At 36.1% G+C, this 17,999-nt stretch overlaps 2 protein-coding genes across 3 annotated transcripts; both read left to right on the top strand.

Annotated features, from left to right (window-relative positions):
- Window positions 1-3,136: 3,136 nt before the first annotated feature.
- On the top strand, window positions 3,137-8,502 carry LOC306883271 (uncharacterized protein). Of its 2 annotated transcripts, none has more exons than XM_079438413.1 (4): window positions 3,137-3,316; window positions 4,257-4,460; window positions 4,557-4,949; window positions 5,157-8,502. In XM_079438413.1, the coding sequence occupies exons 2-4, from the start codon at window positions 4,271-4,273 to the stop codon at window positions 5,195-5,197; spliced, it is 624 nt and encodes a 207-aa protein (XP_079294539.1). In that variant the 5' UTR covers window positions 3,137-3,316; window positions 4,257-4,270; the 3' UTR covers window positions 5,198-8,502. The 2 variants fall into 2 exon arrangements, with proteins under 2 accessions (XP_079294539.1, XP_079294540.1); XM_079438414.1 differs by having other exon boundaries at window positions 3,138-3,316; window positions 5,165-6,100.
- Window positions 8,503-9,253: 751 nt separating this feature from the next.
- Window positions 9,254-17,641, top strand: LOC306883584 (pinopsin-like). Its single transcript, XM_079438954.1, has 4 exons — window positions 9,254-9,772; window positions 12,025-12,353; window positions 14,914-15,147; window positions 15,951-17,641. Exons 1-4 carry the CDS (start codon window positions 9,400-9,402, stop codon window positions 16,131-16,133), a joined length of 1,119 nt encoding a protein of 372 aa, XP_079295080.1. The 5' UTR covers window positions 9,254-9,399; the 3' UTR covers window positions 16,134-17,641.
- The last annotated feature ends 358 nt before the right edge of the window (window positions 17,642-17,999 follow it).

Raw genomic sequence — 17,999 nt, 5'->3', positions numbered from 1 at the left:
GTTTTCTTGCAGGAAACTGAGGCGAGACTACCCTTCAAAGATCCTTACTAACCTCTCCGTAGCCTTGCTAGGGTTGAACATGCTCTTCCTGGTGAACTCCTGGCTTGCCTCTTTTAACAGCAATGCCATCTGTATTACTGTAGCAGCCTTTCAACATTACTTTTTCCTGGCTACCTTTACTTGGATGGGACTGGGTGCAATCAACATGTATCTGGCCTTGGTCAAGGTCTTTAATTCATATGTGCCGTCTTACATCCTCAAATTCTGTGCACTTGGATGGGGTGAGACATGCAGTTTTGTGTTTTTTCTCTTCAAATGTTATACTGTGTAGTTTCAGTTGAATTAAATGTGTCCAGATTATTTGTGCATAAAAATCAAGAAAAGTTTTGTGTTTGTTAATTCTTGAACTGTTGTTTGCAGGTTTACCTCTGCTGGTTGTAAGTTTAGTGCTTGCCATTGATATAAATTCATATGGCACCAGCCTCTCCAGAGAACTTTTACAAGAATCTACTGCACTGTAGGTGCCAAAAGCAAAATAATTTAAAATACACATTTGTAAATGCAAACAAATTAATTTAAAAACACATTTTTTTGGTGCACACCAACAAATATAACTAATCATAGAGCATTTCATGTATTTCATGTGATAAAAAATGTACGATTTGCGGTGGCCGAGAGAGCTCAGCGCCCTGCCAATGAAAAAACACCTGCAAATTACGAAAACAACTTCATCAATTTGACAACACGTGCGCTGCAAATGCTCACAACACAACCAAATAAAGAAACACGCTGCAAATAGCAACAGACCACACTGGAAAAGTTTGGGAACATCAAAATGATGAACATGGGACATATTTATCAATTTTTTTTTATTTTAACATACTGATCATACGATTCCTTAGCTTTTTTTTTGGATATTATTAGCCTAAATAAGCTGACGAAATACACACAATTACTGTAAATGTGAAACATAAGCTGGTTAACTTACTTTTACAACTTTCCTTACAAAAATTAACCACAGCCTATGGTTTTACTATTAAAATGAATTAATAAATAAATACAATAAATAAAAACAAAAACTGGTTACTATAGTTAAACCATGCACAAATTAACCATGGATTTACTGCACTAACTATAGTTTGGTATTTGTACAACTGTGGTTATACAAATGGTAATAAATATGCCAGTATGTCCAGTTGATGAGCAATAAAAACTTTTAAAGTGCGTGCAGAACATATCTGAAGGCCACGATCAGAATAAACAGAAAGTTATCGTCTGTTGGTGTTGACGCCAATTTTTTAATCTTATGGTTGTCATTATAATGATCTTTTTGGAGTTAATGGGCCTTTATGGTTATACTATTTCTCTTCATCCTCTTCAGTTGCTGGTTAAAGAATGAGGTGACCTTTTATGTGACGGTGGTTTCATTCGTGACCCTGGTCATGGTCTGTAACATCTGCGTGTTTGTGGTGGTGCTGGTACAGATCCGTAAAATGCGGGTCAATAAGCCTTCCAGCAGCAGAAAAGGGTTCCTGCATGACTTGAGAGTGGTGGCCAGCCTCACCTTCCTGCTGGGACTTACCTGGATACTAACCTTCGTCGCCTGGGGCCCAGCCAAAACACCCCTGCTGTACCTGTTCTCCCTCCTCAACAGTCTTCAAGGTAACAGCAAGGACTGCTTATGCCTGTGAGAGAAAGTTAAAACATGTAACACTGTGCATACGGTACAAATACATGCAGTGGTACTCATGATTATAATAGGTCCATCATACAGATAAGAATGATCAGAATGAAATAAGGATGCATTATTCTGTTTAACAACAGATAATATCTTTTTTGGATTGCAGTCATCATGGCAGTGTTTTGCTTTTTGCTGTATTTCAGGTTTCTTTATCTTCCTGTTTTATTGTCTGATGAAAGACAATGTAAGGAAGCAGTGGAGGATACATCTCTGCTGTGGAAGATTCAGACAGACTGAATACTCAGGTTTGTCTCATGTAGTTCAACTCATGCTTAAACTATAGTAAATAGCTATACCTAAGAGAAAATATTCTTTATTATAATAATATTGTATAATGTTTGAATTATACAAAACTGCATATCAAACACCAACCAAAAATAATAATAATAGAAGGTTGTAGATTAACATTTATTAACAAATAAAGCACGCTACACCACTTAAATACACAAAAGTTATCAATTAGAGAAAAGCTTATTTCTTGAAAAATTAAATGAATAAAAGATCATTTGAATTTTAACCAGACTGGAGCCGTTCTGTGACACTGGGGGCCAAAGCGAAAGGTGGTCTACAAGTCTCCTCACCGTCCATGAAGTCAGAGACTACCAGTGAAAGGAAGAGCTCTGATACCTCAAACTCAGGGACCAGCCATAATGGTGTTTTCCTGACACAGGACAGAAAACAATAAAAAGAGGGCATATGAATTCTGTGTATTCAATTTCTTTTTTCCCCCTTTTTTTGTGTTAAATGACATGTTTGGAAATCTCCAGCAGAAATTAATGAAAGGCTTCATTAAGTTGCCCCCCGCCTTCTTTTTGTCAACTATATTGTCATTATTTCATTGATTAAAAGAAATAGTTTCAATGATTCTTTCATTTCTTCCAGAGAGATGAATTACTGAGGTCATCTGTTTAAATGTGTTATGACTTGTTTCATTCAAGTGACTGATATCTATACATCTGTGACAGCACTTTTCTGAATTACTAGTAATCATTTTTGCTTCAGACTATCAATATTAAAAAAAGACTAACAGCTTTTCCCCATGCCAGGTCTAAAACATTGCAGCAAGAAATCATTCAAAATCCAGAGGTTTGCTCATAGGCTACAGTAACAGGGTTTTTAACATGTCTAAACTATATATGTTTGTGTTACACTTTGCATACATGTATTATGATAAATTATTGCGACATTAACAATGAAATAAATGACAAATAAAACGATTATTAATAATCAATGTTCCTCAATGTCAACGGGAAAATGAAGTAAAGCAACATGTCCTAAAAACATTAGTTCTCTCAGTGTCTTTTTTTTTCACAGGTGACAGTTAAATGGTCTAACTCGTTCAGTCACATTCTACTCGAGCTGGTTAAAGTTCACAGATTAACGCCCCACATTTAAGGGCAAAAAGTGAAGTAGTTTCTTGTAGTCGACGTGCAAAGGGAAGCGATTAAACGTATTTAACAGCAGCGTGTTCAAGTCTCGCGCAACAGCGGATATTTCGCCTTTACTTCATCAATAGTGTAATTGATCGGGTTGCAGCGCCTGATTAAACACCCGAGATTTCACGACTGCTGCACGGTGAGCCATTTCCATTACAGCAATATTTCATCATTTTAAAATAGCTTTAGAGTTAAGCGTTAATGCTGAATTCTATAAATCTGGAGACAATCAAGTGCTATACTGAACATAGTGATTTATGCACGTCAAACCACATTTGGCTGTTAAGAGAGGGGACAGTCTGTTTTAATAATCTGTCAGTATTAAGATTTAATATTTAACAGATATTTATCTGCATTTTCGTGCATATATAGTCTTTAATTACAACTTTTGATACACATTAAAAAATTCCGAAAACCTTCAGATGATATCGATCATCAACCTCAGGTGGTCTAACTAAATTATATTACTAAATACTATATATATTAATGTTTTATTTTACATTTATTTTAAATATAGTTTGCAGACCTGTTACCAAAATGTGGTTCTGTTCAGATAGACAGCAATGCATTTAACACACCAATATTTAATAAACAACATTATAAAATGTGTTTGACATATGATGACATGTTTTGTTCAATGCCATCCACTTTTAATTGATTAAACATATCTAATATTTCTCATAGGCTAACAAAAACCAATTGTCCGTCTAATGCTTAAAAAAAAAAAGATTTCTGTGGAAAGTGCAAGATTTTGTTCTTTAAGTCGTCAACCAAAAAATGTATAAAAATTTATTCTGTCTCATGTTGATCTAAATAATATGTCTTATTGCAGCTCTAGAAGATAACACCTAAATATTTGAGTAATTGACGCTAAAATAATCTAAATCCATTTAGCAAATACAGAACAGTTGGGCTGTGACATATCTTACTGTCATTCATCAAAACCATAGAAAGAATGCAAATAATGCAATGCTATTGCAATTTTATATTAGATTTAGAAGACATAATTAAATACACAATAATCTGCCACCATGGCAGGATAGATTGATAAATGATGCAATGCACACTTGTTTTTGCAGTACCAAGATCAGTGATGGAGGAGAGTCTAGGGCACCCTGTGGCTAAGAAGACTAAAGAGGAGTCTGGTAGTGTCCTTCTTACCTACTTCCAAGGAGACATCAACAGCATGGTGGATGAACATTTCTCCCGTGCTCTGAGTCAAGCAAATAAACTGAAGGAGGAACGCTCCAAAATCAAAAGAAACCATAAAGTTGCTCAAACAAGTAACTGTTACTCTTAAATTTTGCTTTTACGCAAAATATGTGACTTTCTAACTGAATTGAAACATTGAATTCCTGTATTTATTTATTCATTTTTAGATGGACTTTCAAGTCAATGGGAAGCAGAGGCACAAACCAGGTTTCAGCCCTTGTTTCCTTCTGAACATTTCCGGCAAGGAACAAGCAGCGAGTCTCAATCAAACCAACAAATGCCACCAAATCACCCTGCAAACAGTGCTATTCTGTGGTCAGGGGAGTCTAGGCAGGGATTGAGTGTCGTTCTGCCCCCAATGATGTACCCCTCAGCTGTATCCTCTGATGGTTTGATGGTGGCAGAACATCAGTACTCTAATTCTCTGTTAAATTTCCTCCACAACGATCACACTGACTTGGGTACAGTGGTGCTACCCTCCTCCAAACAAGACTTTACACCTGGATGGACCAAGTATCCTGGATTTGGCAATCAGATGACTGATATGAATCTTAACTCTGGTAAATGCCATCATTTTCTAATCACACCTACATAATCGTACAGTTATAAGTTTTTGAATTTGCCATTACTCTAGTTTTCAGTGTCACATGATCCTTCTTATTCATGTATGCTAAGAAGCATTTCTTATTATTGACATTCGTTTTACATTTTATTAGACATGATCAATCTTAAGTATTTTTACTAAGTCACTTGTGATTGCCTTTTAGGTGTACAGGTGATTGAGAAAAAGGATCTTTTTTGGTATTAACAATGTTATTTGAGATTGAAAAGGAAGAACAAAGAATTCTTTCACGCTTTCGTTTAACTGAGCAAGTGACTAATGGACCTTGCAATGCTTCACCTGGAGGCGTCTGTACATCCAACCTGTTCAGAAACAAGCTCTTCATGTACCACAGCACAGAAGAAGATTGAACAAGAGATTGGCCTCAGGCTTTATGGTTAAAGACATTTTACACGCATACAAAAACACACACTAAATCTGTGTTTTTACAAAATTTTGAGTGACAGGTGGAGTTTATTTGTTTTTTTGTAGTTGTTTTTTTATATATAGCAAACCCTTTTTGCTATATATAAAAAAAGCTATTTTTGTAGCATTTAATTTGTCAGATAAGCTTCTCTGTGTGTAAATAGCTGATTTGAAAAATGATTAGCCTACAAACATAATACATTGATTATGATTGATTACAAGTATAAAGTGGTTTTATATGGGCTTTATTATAATTTAGTAAAGTGCAGATGTTTCAATTTGTAGTTTGCACAAACCATATTTATTCTTATTTCATTTATGCTCGGATGAGAGCATCACGCAACTTGTCTATGCTGTCATTTGTCAAATTCGATTGCTTTAAGTGCCAGACAATACTGTAATTTACATGCATTTGATGTCAACAACAAAATCAATCTTTCTCCTCTCTTTCAAAAATTAACCACTTATTTATTTTGCTACCCTAAATATGTACAAGTATACAATTTTATTATTGGCATTATTAGGCATTGTTTTTCCTGCTATCGTTGATAATCAGAACAGAACTGCAAGACCAGTTGAAAATCACTTTGGTATTGTGTTATATAAATGTTATTGTAATGTTTTCCATAAATGGCACATTACAGCATTTCTTCAATGCTAGTCAAATACATTTAATTTGTATATTACAGGCTTTGTGTGCTTGGCATCCTATAGTTTATGAAAACACCAACACTGCACCCTAGTGGGCGACAACAACACTGCATTGCATCTTGCTGTAAAAAACATTAATTATAGCAGCATGATGTGAAGTCTGTATGTCTTGGAGCCAAGCTTAATCTCACACTATGATGTAGGTATCAAACTCCACTACCCCACCATGAATCCAATTCATGGACGCAGATGGAGGAACAGCCATCTCTCCACACCCCTGCTTGAGGATTATTGATGTCCTTGCACTATATTTAGCTGTTACCCATCTGGTGGCACACACGTCCCTTTCCAAATAAAAATGACCAAAGCCAAGGCTAAACTCTGCACTCAGACTCACCTCTGGCTAGAAACATTCAGCACAATAATTGATCACTCCACATTTTATTACAGTGGGAGTGGAGGACTAAATTCTTTTACTGAGCAGAGAACTTTAGAATGACTGTTTTATGCTTTATTATTACACAGTATTACTTGATTCTACCTCCCTGTTAGTATCCGAAAAGCAGTACGGGAAATATGTCCAAATTCCCAGTATTCAGAAAATGGCAGGCAAAATTAAATGGACACTTTTCTATCCCAAGAGGTCACAGGAGGAGTTGTGAATGGCAGGGAAGTGCCGCAAGGTCTCCACAGGTCACATAACAGTCACAACATTGCTATATTCATACTACACACATTTATCAAAATTATTACCTACTCTGACAATGTGATTTCGGATCCAGCTACTGTCATTCATAAAAATGAAACTGGCACCATCTTTTATCTAAGTTATATCAATTAGTGATCTCAGACCACAGAGGACTTCAGCTTTATTATTACTCTAATGTTGATGCATTGTTCGTCTTGTTGCTTGGCCGGTTCTTTTGGACACTGTAATTGAATATTGTACTTGACAGAAGGTAATATACAGGCAAGATCATTATTTGTTTATCATTTTATTTATTTGTTGACTCACCGTGTAATCAGCTGGTTAACAGTCAGGCTATTTTTACATTATTCCTTACTTAAGCTAACAGGAAACATTCTCTGAAGTTCTGGCAAGGTTCTCTCAAAGTTGTGAACAAATTCAATCTTCCAGCAACATTAATAGAAGTCAAAGCTATCTGGTCAATAATGTTCTCAAAACATTAGCGCAAAAGCATTAATACATTTTTCAGAGAATGTTTATTTTCCCCGAAACATTTTAGTTGGACTTTCACCTGAAATTTCACCTGAAATGTTGCTAATTGTTAGAATGTTCAGAGAACATTCAAAAGTAATATTTTCATAATGTTTGCAAAAGGATAAAGCTCAAAAGTTACTGAACCAGTTAAAAAGGTCTGACTGAACCATCTTTCTAATGCAGTGCTTCCCAGCTTTAACTAGAAAGATCTCGCTTGTTTGGAAAGGACATTGTGGAAAAAAAACCCAATGTTATTGTGCACAGGGTAGATTGGAAGTATTTTACAATTCCTCTGGCATTTCGGTTTGACTTTATTATCAGCACTCTTTCCATTCAAGCCTCCGCTCTCCTCTTTACTCACACTTAATCTGTTATTTTAATATAGTCTGCAGTGACACCTCAGAGACTCCACAGTGCACAACTCAATTAGTGCTGACCTACAGAGGTGTCACCTTTAATTAGGACATGTTTAATTTTTGGCTTCATGAAATAGTATTATTATCTCTGCTGTCAGTTGCTTTGCCAATTTTCATGATAATGTGTCATTAAAACAATACTGCCTGACAGCAGAGACTAAATAGCTTCTGTTAACTATTGTGAGCTAGCTGATAACACTGAACAACGAGTATCGGTGGATTCTGCCAGCAGCCAGAGAAGGTAATGTCAAATTGGATGTGTGATATATGATTACAGCAGTATTGGAAAAAGAGTGTCAAATTTAAAACAGCGATGCCATAGAAGAACCATTTTTGGTTCCACAGAGAACCATTCAGTCAAAGGTTCTTTAAAGAACCATCTCTTTCTTACCTTTTTATAATCTGAAGAATCTTCTTTCGCCACAAAGAACCTTTTGTGAAACAGAAAGGTTCTGCAGACGTTAAAGGTTCTTTATGGAACTATTTAGACAAAAAAGGTTCTTCTATGGCATCGTGACACACAAAAAAAAACACATTTGAAAAATAACAAATTCTGGCTTACAGTTTGATTTGCAATCATGTAAATGGTAAATGGCAGAACTGGCATGATGATCTGAATCAAAAAGTGATTCTGAGCTCAAGTTTAAAACCCCACAATTTATCCAGCTCAATTTTGGTTTAAAAGTCATTCACTGTAAATATCAATATGTTACACGACAAAATCTTGCAAAATTTAGTTAAGATTTAGTTAAGAGCTTACTACATTTTACTACAATAAAACCATGGTTAATTTTCTTAAGGGATTTGTATCTGTGTATTCTTTCTTTCTTCCTTTCTTTTGAAGAACTGTACTGCCATAATGGTTTGATGTTTTGTACTGTTCTATAAAAACACGCTCCAAAGAGTTTAGATGCAAAAGTGCCGTTTGAAATTTCCTTCTAAAATGAGCATTTTTCTTAAGTTCCTATGTTTATGTACAGTTATTTCAATTTAATGGCAATGAAAAGAACCCATTCAATTACTTCAGCCATTATATGACACTGTCAGTGGCTACTGGCTACTAGTTACATGTAACGGAATTACGTAATTTAATTACAAAATAAATGTAACTGTAATCAGTTACAGTTACTGAGAAACATGTAATTAAATTACAGTTATGATAATTACAAAGGGGTGAGATCTGTGTATGTGTGCATGTGAAAATATTCGGATGTAATCCCTAATCGTTAACATTTCAAGTAACTAATAAATATGATCAAATATAAGTAGCCTACCGCATACTGAAGGAAACGTGTGAGCAGCGCAATGTTGCTATGGTTACATCCTCTGGCAAACTTGATTTCATTAGAATAGAGTCCATTGGAGAGTGCTGAAAGCTTTACATATATGGAAAATACACGCTCTGAGTTCAGTTGTCGCATTTATCAATACGAAAACGATATATAATGTATAAAATATAAAATATATAGCCTAAAATATATGCAACCCCCTCCCCCCACCCCTCATAATTCGCACCCTGGTCACCCAGTGCTCAAAGACGCGCCACTCAGACGCGCGGAGGTCAGCAGAAGCAGAGGCAGAGGCTGGGTGTTAATGGTGGGCTGCGCGTCAGTGAGGGGGGAGATGAGAACTCTGAATCCATCCGTAAGGAAAGTCATAGTGTCAACACTATTTAACCGTGCAGTCAGGCTGCTATGGTCGTCTACATCTGGAGTTTGAACATTAGCTACAAAGACACTTCTGCGCTCAATCAAAGTGCAAATGTCAGTTCAGGAGACCCCCTAGATGCCTCACCTGGCCTGAGCCGGACCGGCCACACGGTGACAGCCGTCTGCCTCGGAATCATTCTGGTGTTTGGATTCCTCAACAACCTGTTTGTCCTGCTCATCTTTGCGAGGTTTCGCTCACTGTGGACACCCATAAACCTCATCCTGCTGAACATCAGTGTGAGTGACATTCTGGTTTGTTTGTTTGGGACTCCCTTCAGTTTCGCTTCCAGTCTCTATGGGAAATGGCTGTTGGGATACCATGGCTGCAAATGGTACGGGTTCGCCAATTCACTTTTTGGTAAGTTTTACTGAAGTTCATCCAACAGGAAAGTTGTTCGTGTAACAGGTTTCAGGCTAGAGAAAAACAATTGTAGGCTAAGGAATATATATATATATATATGACAGATGGTCTAGATTTTTGTAACACTATTTTTTTTATTTTTAAAGGTATTAATGAATGAACGAATGAGGCATTTATTGCGCTTCCATTGCGTATTGCTGTACACCCAAAGCGCTTTAATCATATGGGGATCTCTCTTCAGCCACAGTACAAACTTTTAACACACCATGTATTTTATAAAAATGTATAATAATGTGGATAGGACATTTTTATATGTTGCTGACTAATTTTAATCAAGCATTTGATTTGAAATTGTCACCAACAAACTAAAATAATAAATTATAAATAAATACATTTTCAAGATGTTGCAGTTAAAGTAGTTAAACAACAATAATAAAAATATAAAAAGAATGCATATGCATATGCAAAATTTCTCTAGCCTAAATTAAATCAACTGAATCTTTGTAGCATGACCACAATCACAAAGAAACAATAGTTCTGTAGTAAAATCATATTATTTCATTTTTGTGTAAATATTGTCCATTTCTCCTTGTTAAGCAAAAATGTCACTGTCTAAATAATACATTAAAAAATATAATATATAGTGTCTTTTACAGAAATTTGGGATTTATTTTAACTTTTTATTTATTTAGGTGTGAATATTGAAAACATTGTCCGAGTTTGACATTAGAAATTAACATTTAAATCTGAAAGAATGCTTGAGCTGATTAAAATTCCAGTGTTCTCAGTGTTTAATTAAGTACACTATAACAACATATCTTACTAAACTGTGTGCCTTCAAATTTTTGACTACAGCACTTAAAGCAGACTACTGTGTCAGTTAGGTTGTGCTGTAAATGTTTAGTATTAGTAAAGTATTAATTAGTAAAGTATGGTTCTTGATCATGTCAAGTTCACAGATCATATGCTTCTTTTTTTTTCTCGGTCTGTTGAAAATTTTCCACAAATGCTCAAGACAGGCAGAAGCCAGAATCACTCTGAGTTGATCTTCTTTGCGGGTTGTCTCAGAAGTCACAGTCTTCCCCCAGTGATCTGACATTTGAATGGAGAGCCTGTTTAAGGCCGTTAATTACTCTAGTGGGAGTGTTGTGACACCCTCTGTTTCTCTTCCTGTGATGTGTAGAGGAACTGCAGGGACAAGTGCAGAGCGCTTTTGTGCAGAACATGTGGACCTGCAGTGCAAACCCACTGAAGGAGAAGGAAGCGCAGTTTTTCTTTGTGGTTACCCAAACATTTTTAACAATTGGACAGTAGAAATAAATATGTTGTCAACAGCTTGTTCTAGCTCCATCATCTTGTGTCAAGTCACTATCTGCATTGTTTACAGGTTGTTAAAATAACGATATGTCTTTATAACTTTGACATTACCTTCTCTGGAAAACACGATCTGTACCTTAAAGAACTCCTTGAGACAGCATAACAGAAACTTTACTACATTTCTGTTTAGCTGTAGTCTGTTTCAGCAGTATTTTTGAATGTTACAGTGTGCTCTTTATTTAAGTTTTAGGAATCAGTTGAATCTAAAATACGCATTCATTTGAGGAAAGAAGCAGTGTCTGTGTTAATACAGTCAAGAGTATATCTGCTCACTGTATTAGATGTGTGTTGATTCTTCTGCATTTGTCAAAACTTTTCAATAAACAAAAGTAAGAGGAAACAATTTAATGATCTCTAAATTTACTTTAAAATTTTTTATACGTTATTTCTAGTTTATAATCACTGTGCATTGATTATTTTAGAGTTCATAAAAATGTTTTTAATCAATAAATAGTTTTGTCTAGTTTTAATAAACAGCAATTGCAGTCTCATTAACAGACTACCTCAATGCTGCAGATAATTTTGGCAGTTTTTATAAAACAGATGCAGGTTGGGTGACTGATCCAGGAACAGAACAGGATGCATGATTACTGAGAGCATAACTGTTCTTTGCACTTAACCTCAGACTTCTCTCTAGGGACTGTCCCGGATGTTCACAGTAAATTGCTTTGTCAAACATGGGTTTATTGTCAGTTTTCCCATGCGTGACAGAAAGTTGTCAAAATTGCTGTCATTGTCACTTGGTGTAGACCGGCAATAGAGACAGTACAAATATTAACATATATTACAATAAAAAGACATTTATAATATTCACAAGTTGGTTGTAATGTGACCGCCATTTTTCCATATCTGTTTTCTTTATCCCAAAATAGGAATTGTGTCTCTGATGTCTCTGTCCATTCTTTCATATGAGCGTTATGCCGCCCTGCTGCGCCCCACCAAGGCAGACGTGTCTAACTTCCGCAGGGCCTGGCTCTGTGTGGCTGGATCCTGGCTTTATTCACTGGTGTGGACTCTCCCACCATTCCTGGGCTGGAGTAGCTATGGACCTGAAGGGCCCGGGACAACATGCTCAGTGCAGTGGCATCAGCGCTCAACCAACAGCATGTCTTACGTGATGTGCCTGTTCATCTTCTGTCTGCTTCTACCCCTAATACTCATGATCTTCTGCTATGGCAAAATCCTGTGCATTATTAAAGGGGTGAGTGAGAGAAGATTTATTCATTATTATTGTTATTATTTATTAAATTAACTATATATTTTTACACCATCATTAGAGTACTGGAAGAGAAACATAAAACATTTCCATTGTACAAAAAGGTTCTTTATAGTGGAAAAAGTTTCTTTAGATCATTAAAAAGTTCTATACACTAAGAAAAATGGTTCTTTTAACTTTACTTGAAGCTTCTTTGGGGTTCTTTTATAGCATCGCTGTAAAAACACCCTTTTGGAACCTTTATTTTTTTAAGATTGTAGAATAAAATAATTGTGATTATTGATTTCATGATATTTGGCCAGTTTCTAGGAAGCATAACAAAGTAGTAATAATACAAATTTCTTATTTATAAGTCAAAATATTTCAGTTTAAAAAGTCAAAACTTATTTTATATTACAATTTTTTTTTTCCTCAGCACGATTATCATATAGTCATATTGAGTGATTCAATAACTCATTCTCAAAGACAGTTGTTGAATACTAGCATACTGCTTTCACTATTTTTACCATATTTTTCTAAGGAAGAAATAGTAAGGCTGCATATCATGCAATTGCATGCACCCCGACTGGTACTTCTTTGCCACTGTTAAAAAGTATGTTCTATATAGTATGAATGTGTGTTGTATTAATGTAACCCAGATGTACTACGTTTGTCAGTTACAATGCTTCACTGCCATTCACAAATCCTCTTCCGTGAGAGTGAAGTGTCCATTGGATGTGCACTAAAGAATGTTTCATGAATACTGTGAATTCGAACATACAATATTTTTCACAAACTGTTGTTTGCCTACTATAGGTAGGGACATATGCATACTCGGATGCAGGCTAATACGAATTAGGCAAGTTACTTGTTTCATTCATGAGTCAATGTTTTTGAATAGATTGGTCAAATTAACAATTCAGTGACTTGTAAATTCACTTGTTGCCGCTTACTGGTACATCGAAAAACCTGGAGAAAGAGTCAAAGTAAAACTCCCATCACTAATCCAGAGACTGAAAGCGCAAACATCGACAAGCAGAGTGATACCAGTGCTGTTGTATAACGCCAATGGCATACAGTCTGCTCTCACTGTGTTAATGTCCCTTCTTTGGAAATAAAGCCGTTGTACCCAGAAATCTGCAATGATGTCTCATAGCCAGTGCCCAATTAACATTTCAACCCCGACGAGCTACAGATAACAGATCCTGCGCTCTTGGATTCTTTATTTATCCATTTGATATTGATTTGTCCAGCTAAGGGAATAAGATCAAAGCACTTTGGGGCATCGGGTTAGACAGTGCTCAGGGTGAAGCAGGCTTTAGGATTTTGTGACTCATCCATGCCTGAGGCAGATTTCATAAACACATCACTGTGTGAAGGAATATGTAATGAGCGTTTCCAGCAGGTAGTAAGGCAGAGAGCCTCTTGTCGCCAGAGCAATTCTATGAATGAATCACCATCTGAGATATTTTTAGAACGCAGAGCCTGTTACTATTGGTAACAAACTGTTATGTAATAAACTTATTTCCTCCAGGATTCGATCTGTTCAGTAGCAGGCGCCACATTGTGTATCTGACAAATGGAAAGAGCTGCTTCCATTTCACATATGAGTGGGCCAGTCACTACAGCCCTCGGGGTTTTCTTAGAAACACAAACATAGAATTCTGATGGGATTCAAAAGGGGGAATTACAAGAAGAGAGCACTGGGAACATCAGGGGGTGACATGGCTGAGAAAGTAATTGCATTCCTAGAATAGAGTCACTCCAGACATGCGGTATGAAATCGATTTCCATTACACTACTCAATGGAAAGCTGAATGAAAATGTATTCAGATACAATTAAGAAGCACTTTTGGGGGTGTTTATGAATGGAGGACACTTTTGTGTGTATTAAATTGTTTGCAGAATCAAAGATGTCCTGGCAAAAGGGTTATTAAATTATGGAAATGGAAAGAATTGTACTGTACTGAAAGGAAGTTTTGTATATGTTGCTTCAAATGTATATGTTTTGTCAGTGCCATATTGATCCTACAAATTGCTGAAGGACACTTCCAGAGGATTACACAGGTGAGAAAACACTTAGCCGAGCAGGAGCTGTCAATACAATCACAATCATCTTGTTTAGGACAAATGGAGCATGTAAAAGGTGTGAATGACGACATGAGCCAGTGCAGGGAGCTCAGATCCACTTATCAGCTCTCATTTGCCACCATTGCTGATTGGAAGTTCACATTCTGTTACCAACCGGCAGGAGATCTTTATACAGAGAGATTGCTTCATGATAGGAAGGGGATGAGGAAGGTTAACAGACTCCAGAGGGTAGAAGTCACGACTCTTATGTTTTTACGCATGAAGGAGCCATCTGCCAGTCTTCCTTTGACAGCTTACACACAGCAAGCTAATTCATGAACTGTAGGAGAGTCCATGTTCTCTGCAGCAAATTGGAGGCTTTTAGTTTGATTTAGATGATTGAAAAGGTCTTTCAACATCAAAATGCAACTTTTTATGTACGTATACATTGGAGATTAAAATACACATGCATGAAGTGTTTCTTTTTTCGGCTCAGGTAACTAAAATCAACCTGCTGACTGCACAGAGGAGGGAGAACCACATCCTTCTCATGGTTATCACCATGGTCTCCTGCTATCTGCTGTGCTGGATGCCGTACGGGGTGGTGGCTCTGCTGGCCACCTTTGGCAGGAGGGGACTGATCACTCCCCTAACCAGCATGGTGCCATCAGTCCTGGCCAAGAGCAGCACGGTGGTCAACCCAGTCATATATGTGCTTTTCAACAACCAGGTTAGTCCACAGATGGAATTAATTTAGAATTTTTAGTTGGGGTGTAGAAACACAGTGTGTCCTAGTTTATTGACAATAAAAATTATTGCATTTTATTATTAGAATTATATATTATTTATAATTTATTTTTATTTTTATTTTAGAATAACCTAAGAGTTAACTTATTTTCAGTTGTAAAAACCCACTATATTCAGACACGAACCATAATTCAAATCTAACCAAATTCTGACCAAATGTTCAGATTTTTCATAATATTGCATCACATAATTAATAATCATAATTCAATTGTCAGAGCAAGTATTTCGATATTTTTATTTTAATTTATGCATATTGTCAGGAAAATTGTACATTTAAGGCCAATTGGCAAATAATTAGCAATCGCAAAATCAAATCAACATATGAACAAATTTTCAGATTTTTTATTAATCATAATTCATTTGTCAGAGCTAATATTGAGATATTCAAAAATATATTTTTAATATATTAATGTATCTATACACTATCAGAAAAATTATACCTTTAAGGTATACTTCATTTTCCACATTCCACACCATCCAGTGCAAAGTTGAGTGTGCAGACCTTTAAAAAAATACTTAATTGCCCATGAGTGCAAACAAATGTGTAGGTCACCTTTGCGCTACCTAGTGGACCCTTGTTTTTGAGTGCTCAGATTGCTCGCATATGAACGGCTGTCTATGCACAAGTCTGTGCAAACACAAAAAATGATGTTGAGCACTGTCCACGAGACAAAAGTGGAACACAGACAAGTATACAGTATGCAGTTTCATTCTTTTTCCTTTCAGTTCTACAGGTGTTTCTTAGCATTTCTGAAGTGTCGAGGAGATCCATCTTTTCAAAGCCAGAATCCTCAGCACAGCAGCAAACAAGATCCTCATGCGCTCAGGCCCTCGTGGCATCGTGGCATCAAGGGACCCCAGAAAAAAGAGCAGCACACCCTGGCCTTAGTAGTCCATTATACCCCCTGACACTCTCAAAGACTGCCCAGGCTCTTTACAGATCAGCATTTATAATGCAGCATAATGAAAACTGACAGTGTGATGATTGTTCCGATATCTTAAACCACACCACAAAGATTCATACGGCCAGTATATCAGAATCCCTGTGCAAGACCAAAACTGAAACTCATAATACTCTAAGACTTGAAATTAGTGTGCAGTGTCAGTTTAATGAATACTCTAGAACAAAAGAATGTATTTTTAAATATATGTAGATACATACTACACAAATGCTGATTATATAATGAACTTCTGAATAAAGAGAACACATTGCTAACCGTGCTGTGAAGCAGTTAGTGTCAGTCTGTGAATGCTGTATGTAGTTACACTTGTCGCCAACAGTAGGAGCCACTGCCCATCTCATACTGCAGTGAGACGCACTAAGGTTTAATCACATATAACAGAACTCTGCAAAGTTTAGTCCATATCCATATACCGGCCTTTGTTAGTGGCATGTTAGTTAATGAAAGTGTCTCTGTGGCATAGTATTTAATATCTCCATGTACTTAAGTGTTGTCATATTTTATTAAGCTTTACAAAACTGTATAAACTATAATTTTTTGTGAGTAATTGTGAGTCATGTTATAACACGGACATGTAATTACGTCATTATTCCAACTGAAGTATTTTCAAACTTCAATCCTGCATCATTTGCACATTTTCCAGAAAGTGTGAACATTTTAATGTGCCATTCTCATAGTCAGTTCCATAGTCTCACAGTCTCTTTTTCACCAACACACACAGAACATGCAGTGAGTCATATATGCGTTACAAATCATTCTTCCCATCCCTGGAAAAAGAAGCAGTGAATACATGGTTTGCTATGTATGTGTTGAATTCTTTCCCTGTAATCATTTTTAAGCATTTAATGTGTTTTTTTTTTCATATAATGTTCACTGTAATACTAATGTAACACTGTATAAGTCAGTTTCAAAGTATCAGACATACGGTCATAAAAATAGCTAAAATGCTGCTTGATATTGAAAACTGGTATTTCTTATCATATTATTGTACTGTTGTAATTATAAACACTGGTTTGTTGCTAGTTTTACCATTTACTGCAATTTGTTATTATTCTAGTCATTTACAGAACGCCTAACACATTGGAAGTCTACCACAACAGCTTTCTTCCTCATTGAAAAATATTGAAAATTACATAAAGCAACAACATCATGATTATCAGTATATTACCTAACTACTGTACAATAACTAATAAAGCCTTGATTTTTAAGGGACGCCTAAAAGTAGATCTAGAATTTGCAGGAAGAATTTTTAACATGCTTTGTGTAGCTTTGTGTAGACCCAATTATTGATAAGTGACAATATTTTTCACTGTAAATGACCTCAAGTTACTCATGAGCACTGCATATTCAAAACACTGAAATATATATTTACTTCCACCCACATCCATTCACATGCAGAAAGCACGTTGTAAATTATTTCTCATGTTTCAGTTAATAAAGGTCTGATGACAGGTCCCAGTCGTGTCCTTTCATGCCTTGTGGGTGAAGATCATTTCAAAGCATGCGTTCGAAATAATACTGATGACTTCGGAAAATGTGAGCCCTGGCAGAGGGACTGAACAAAGAAATCAGTGGGGGTGGAACTGAGGTTAGATGCTTCAGTTCGTGTGAAACCTGTTGTGTATTTTTCTTTTGCAAAAAATTGATCGATACTAGGTAATCAGCAGTTTCTATTGGCAACAGTCAACATTTAAATGAAAAATGTTTTAGTTTTGATGCAATGCACAGTTCATAACCAACAATACGGTGGTATTGAAGGTCCCATAAAAAAATAAAATGTTTATCAAACTTTTACACATACAAACCTATATAT

This window comes from Barbus barbus (assembly GCF_936440315.1).
Source record: "Barbus barbus genome assembly, chromosome: 17".
In the NCBI taxonomy this organism is placed as follows: Eukaryota; Metazoa; Chordata; class Actinopteri; order Cypriniformes; family Cyprinidae; genus Barbus; species Barbus barbus.
Note: the sequence above shows the minus strand (reverse complement) of the source record. Positions and strands in the feature narration are given on the sequence as shown.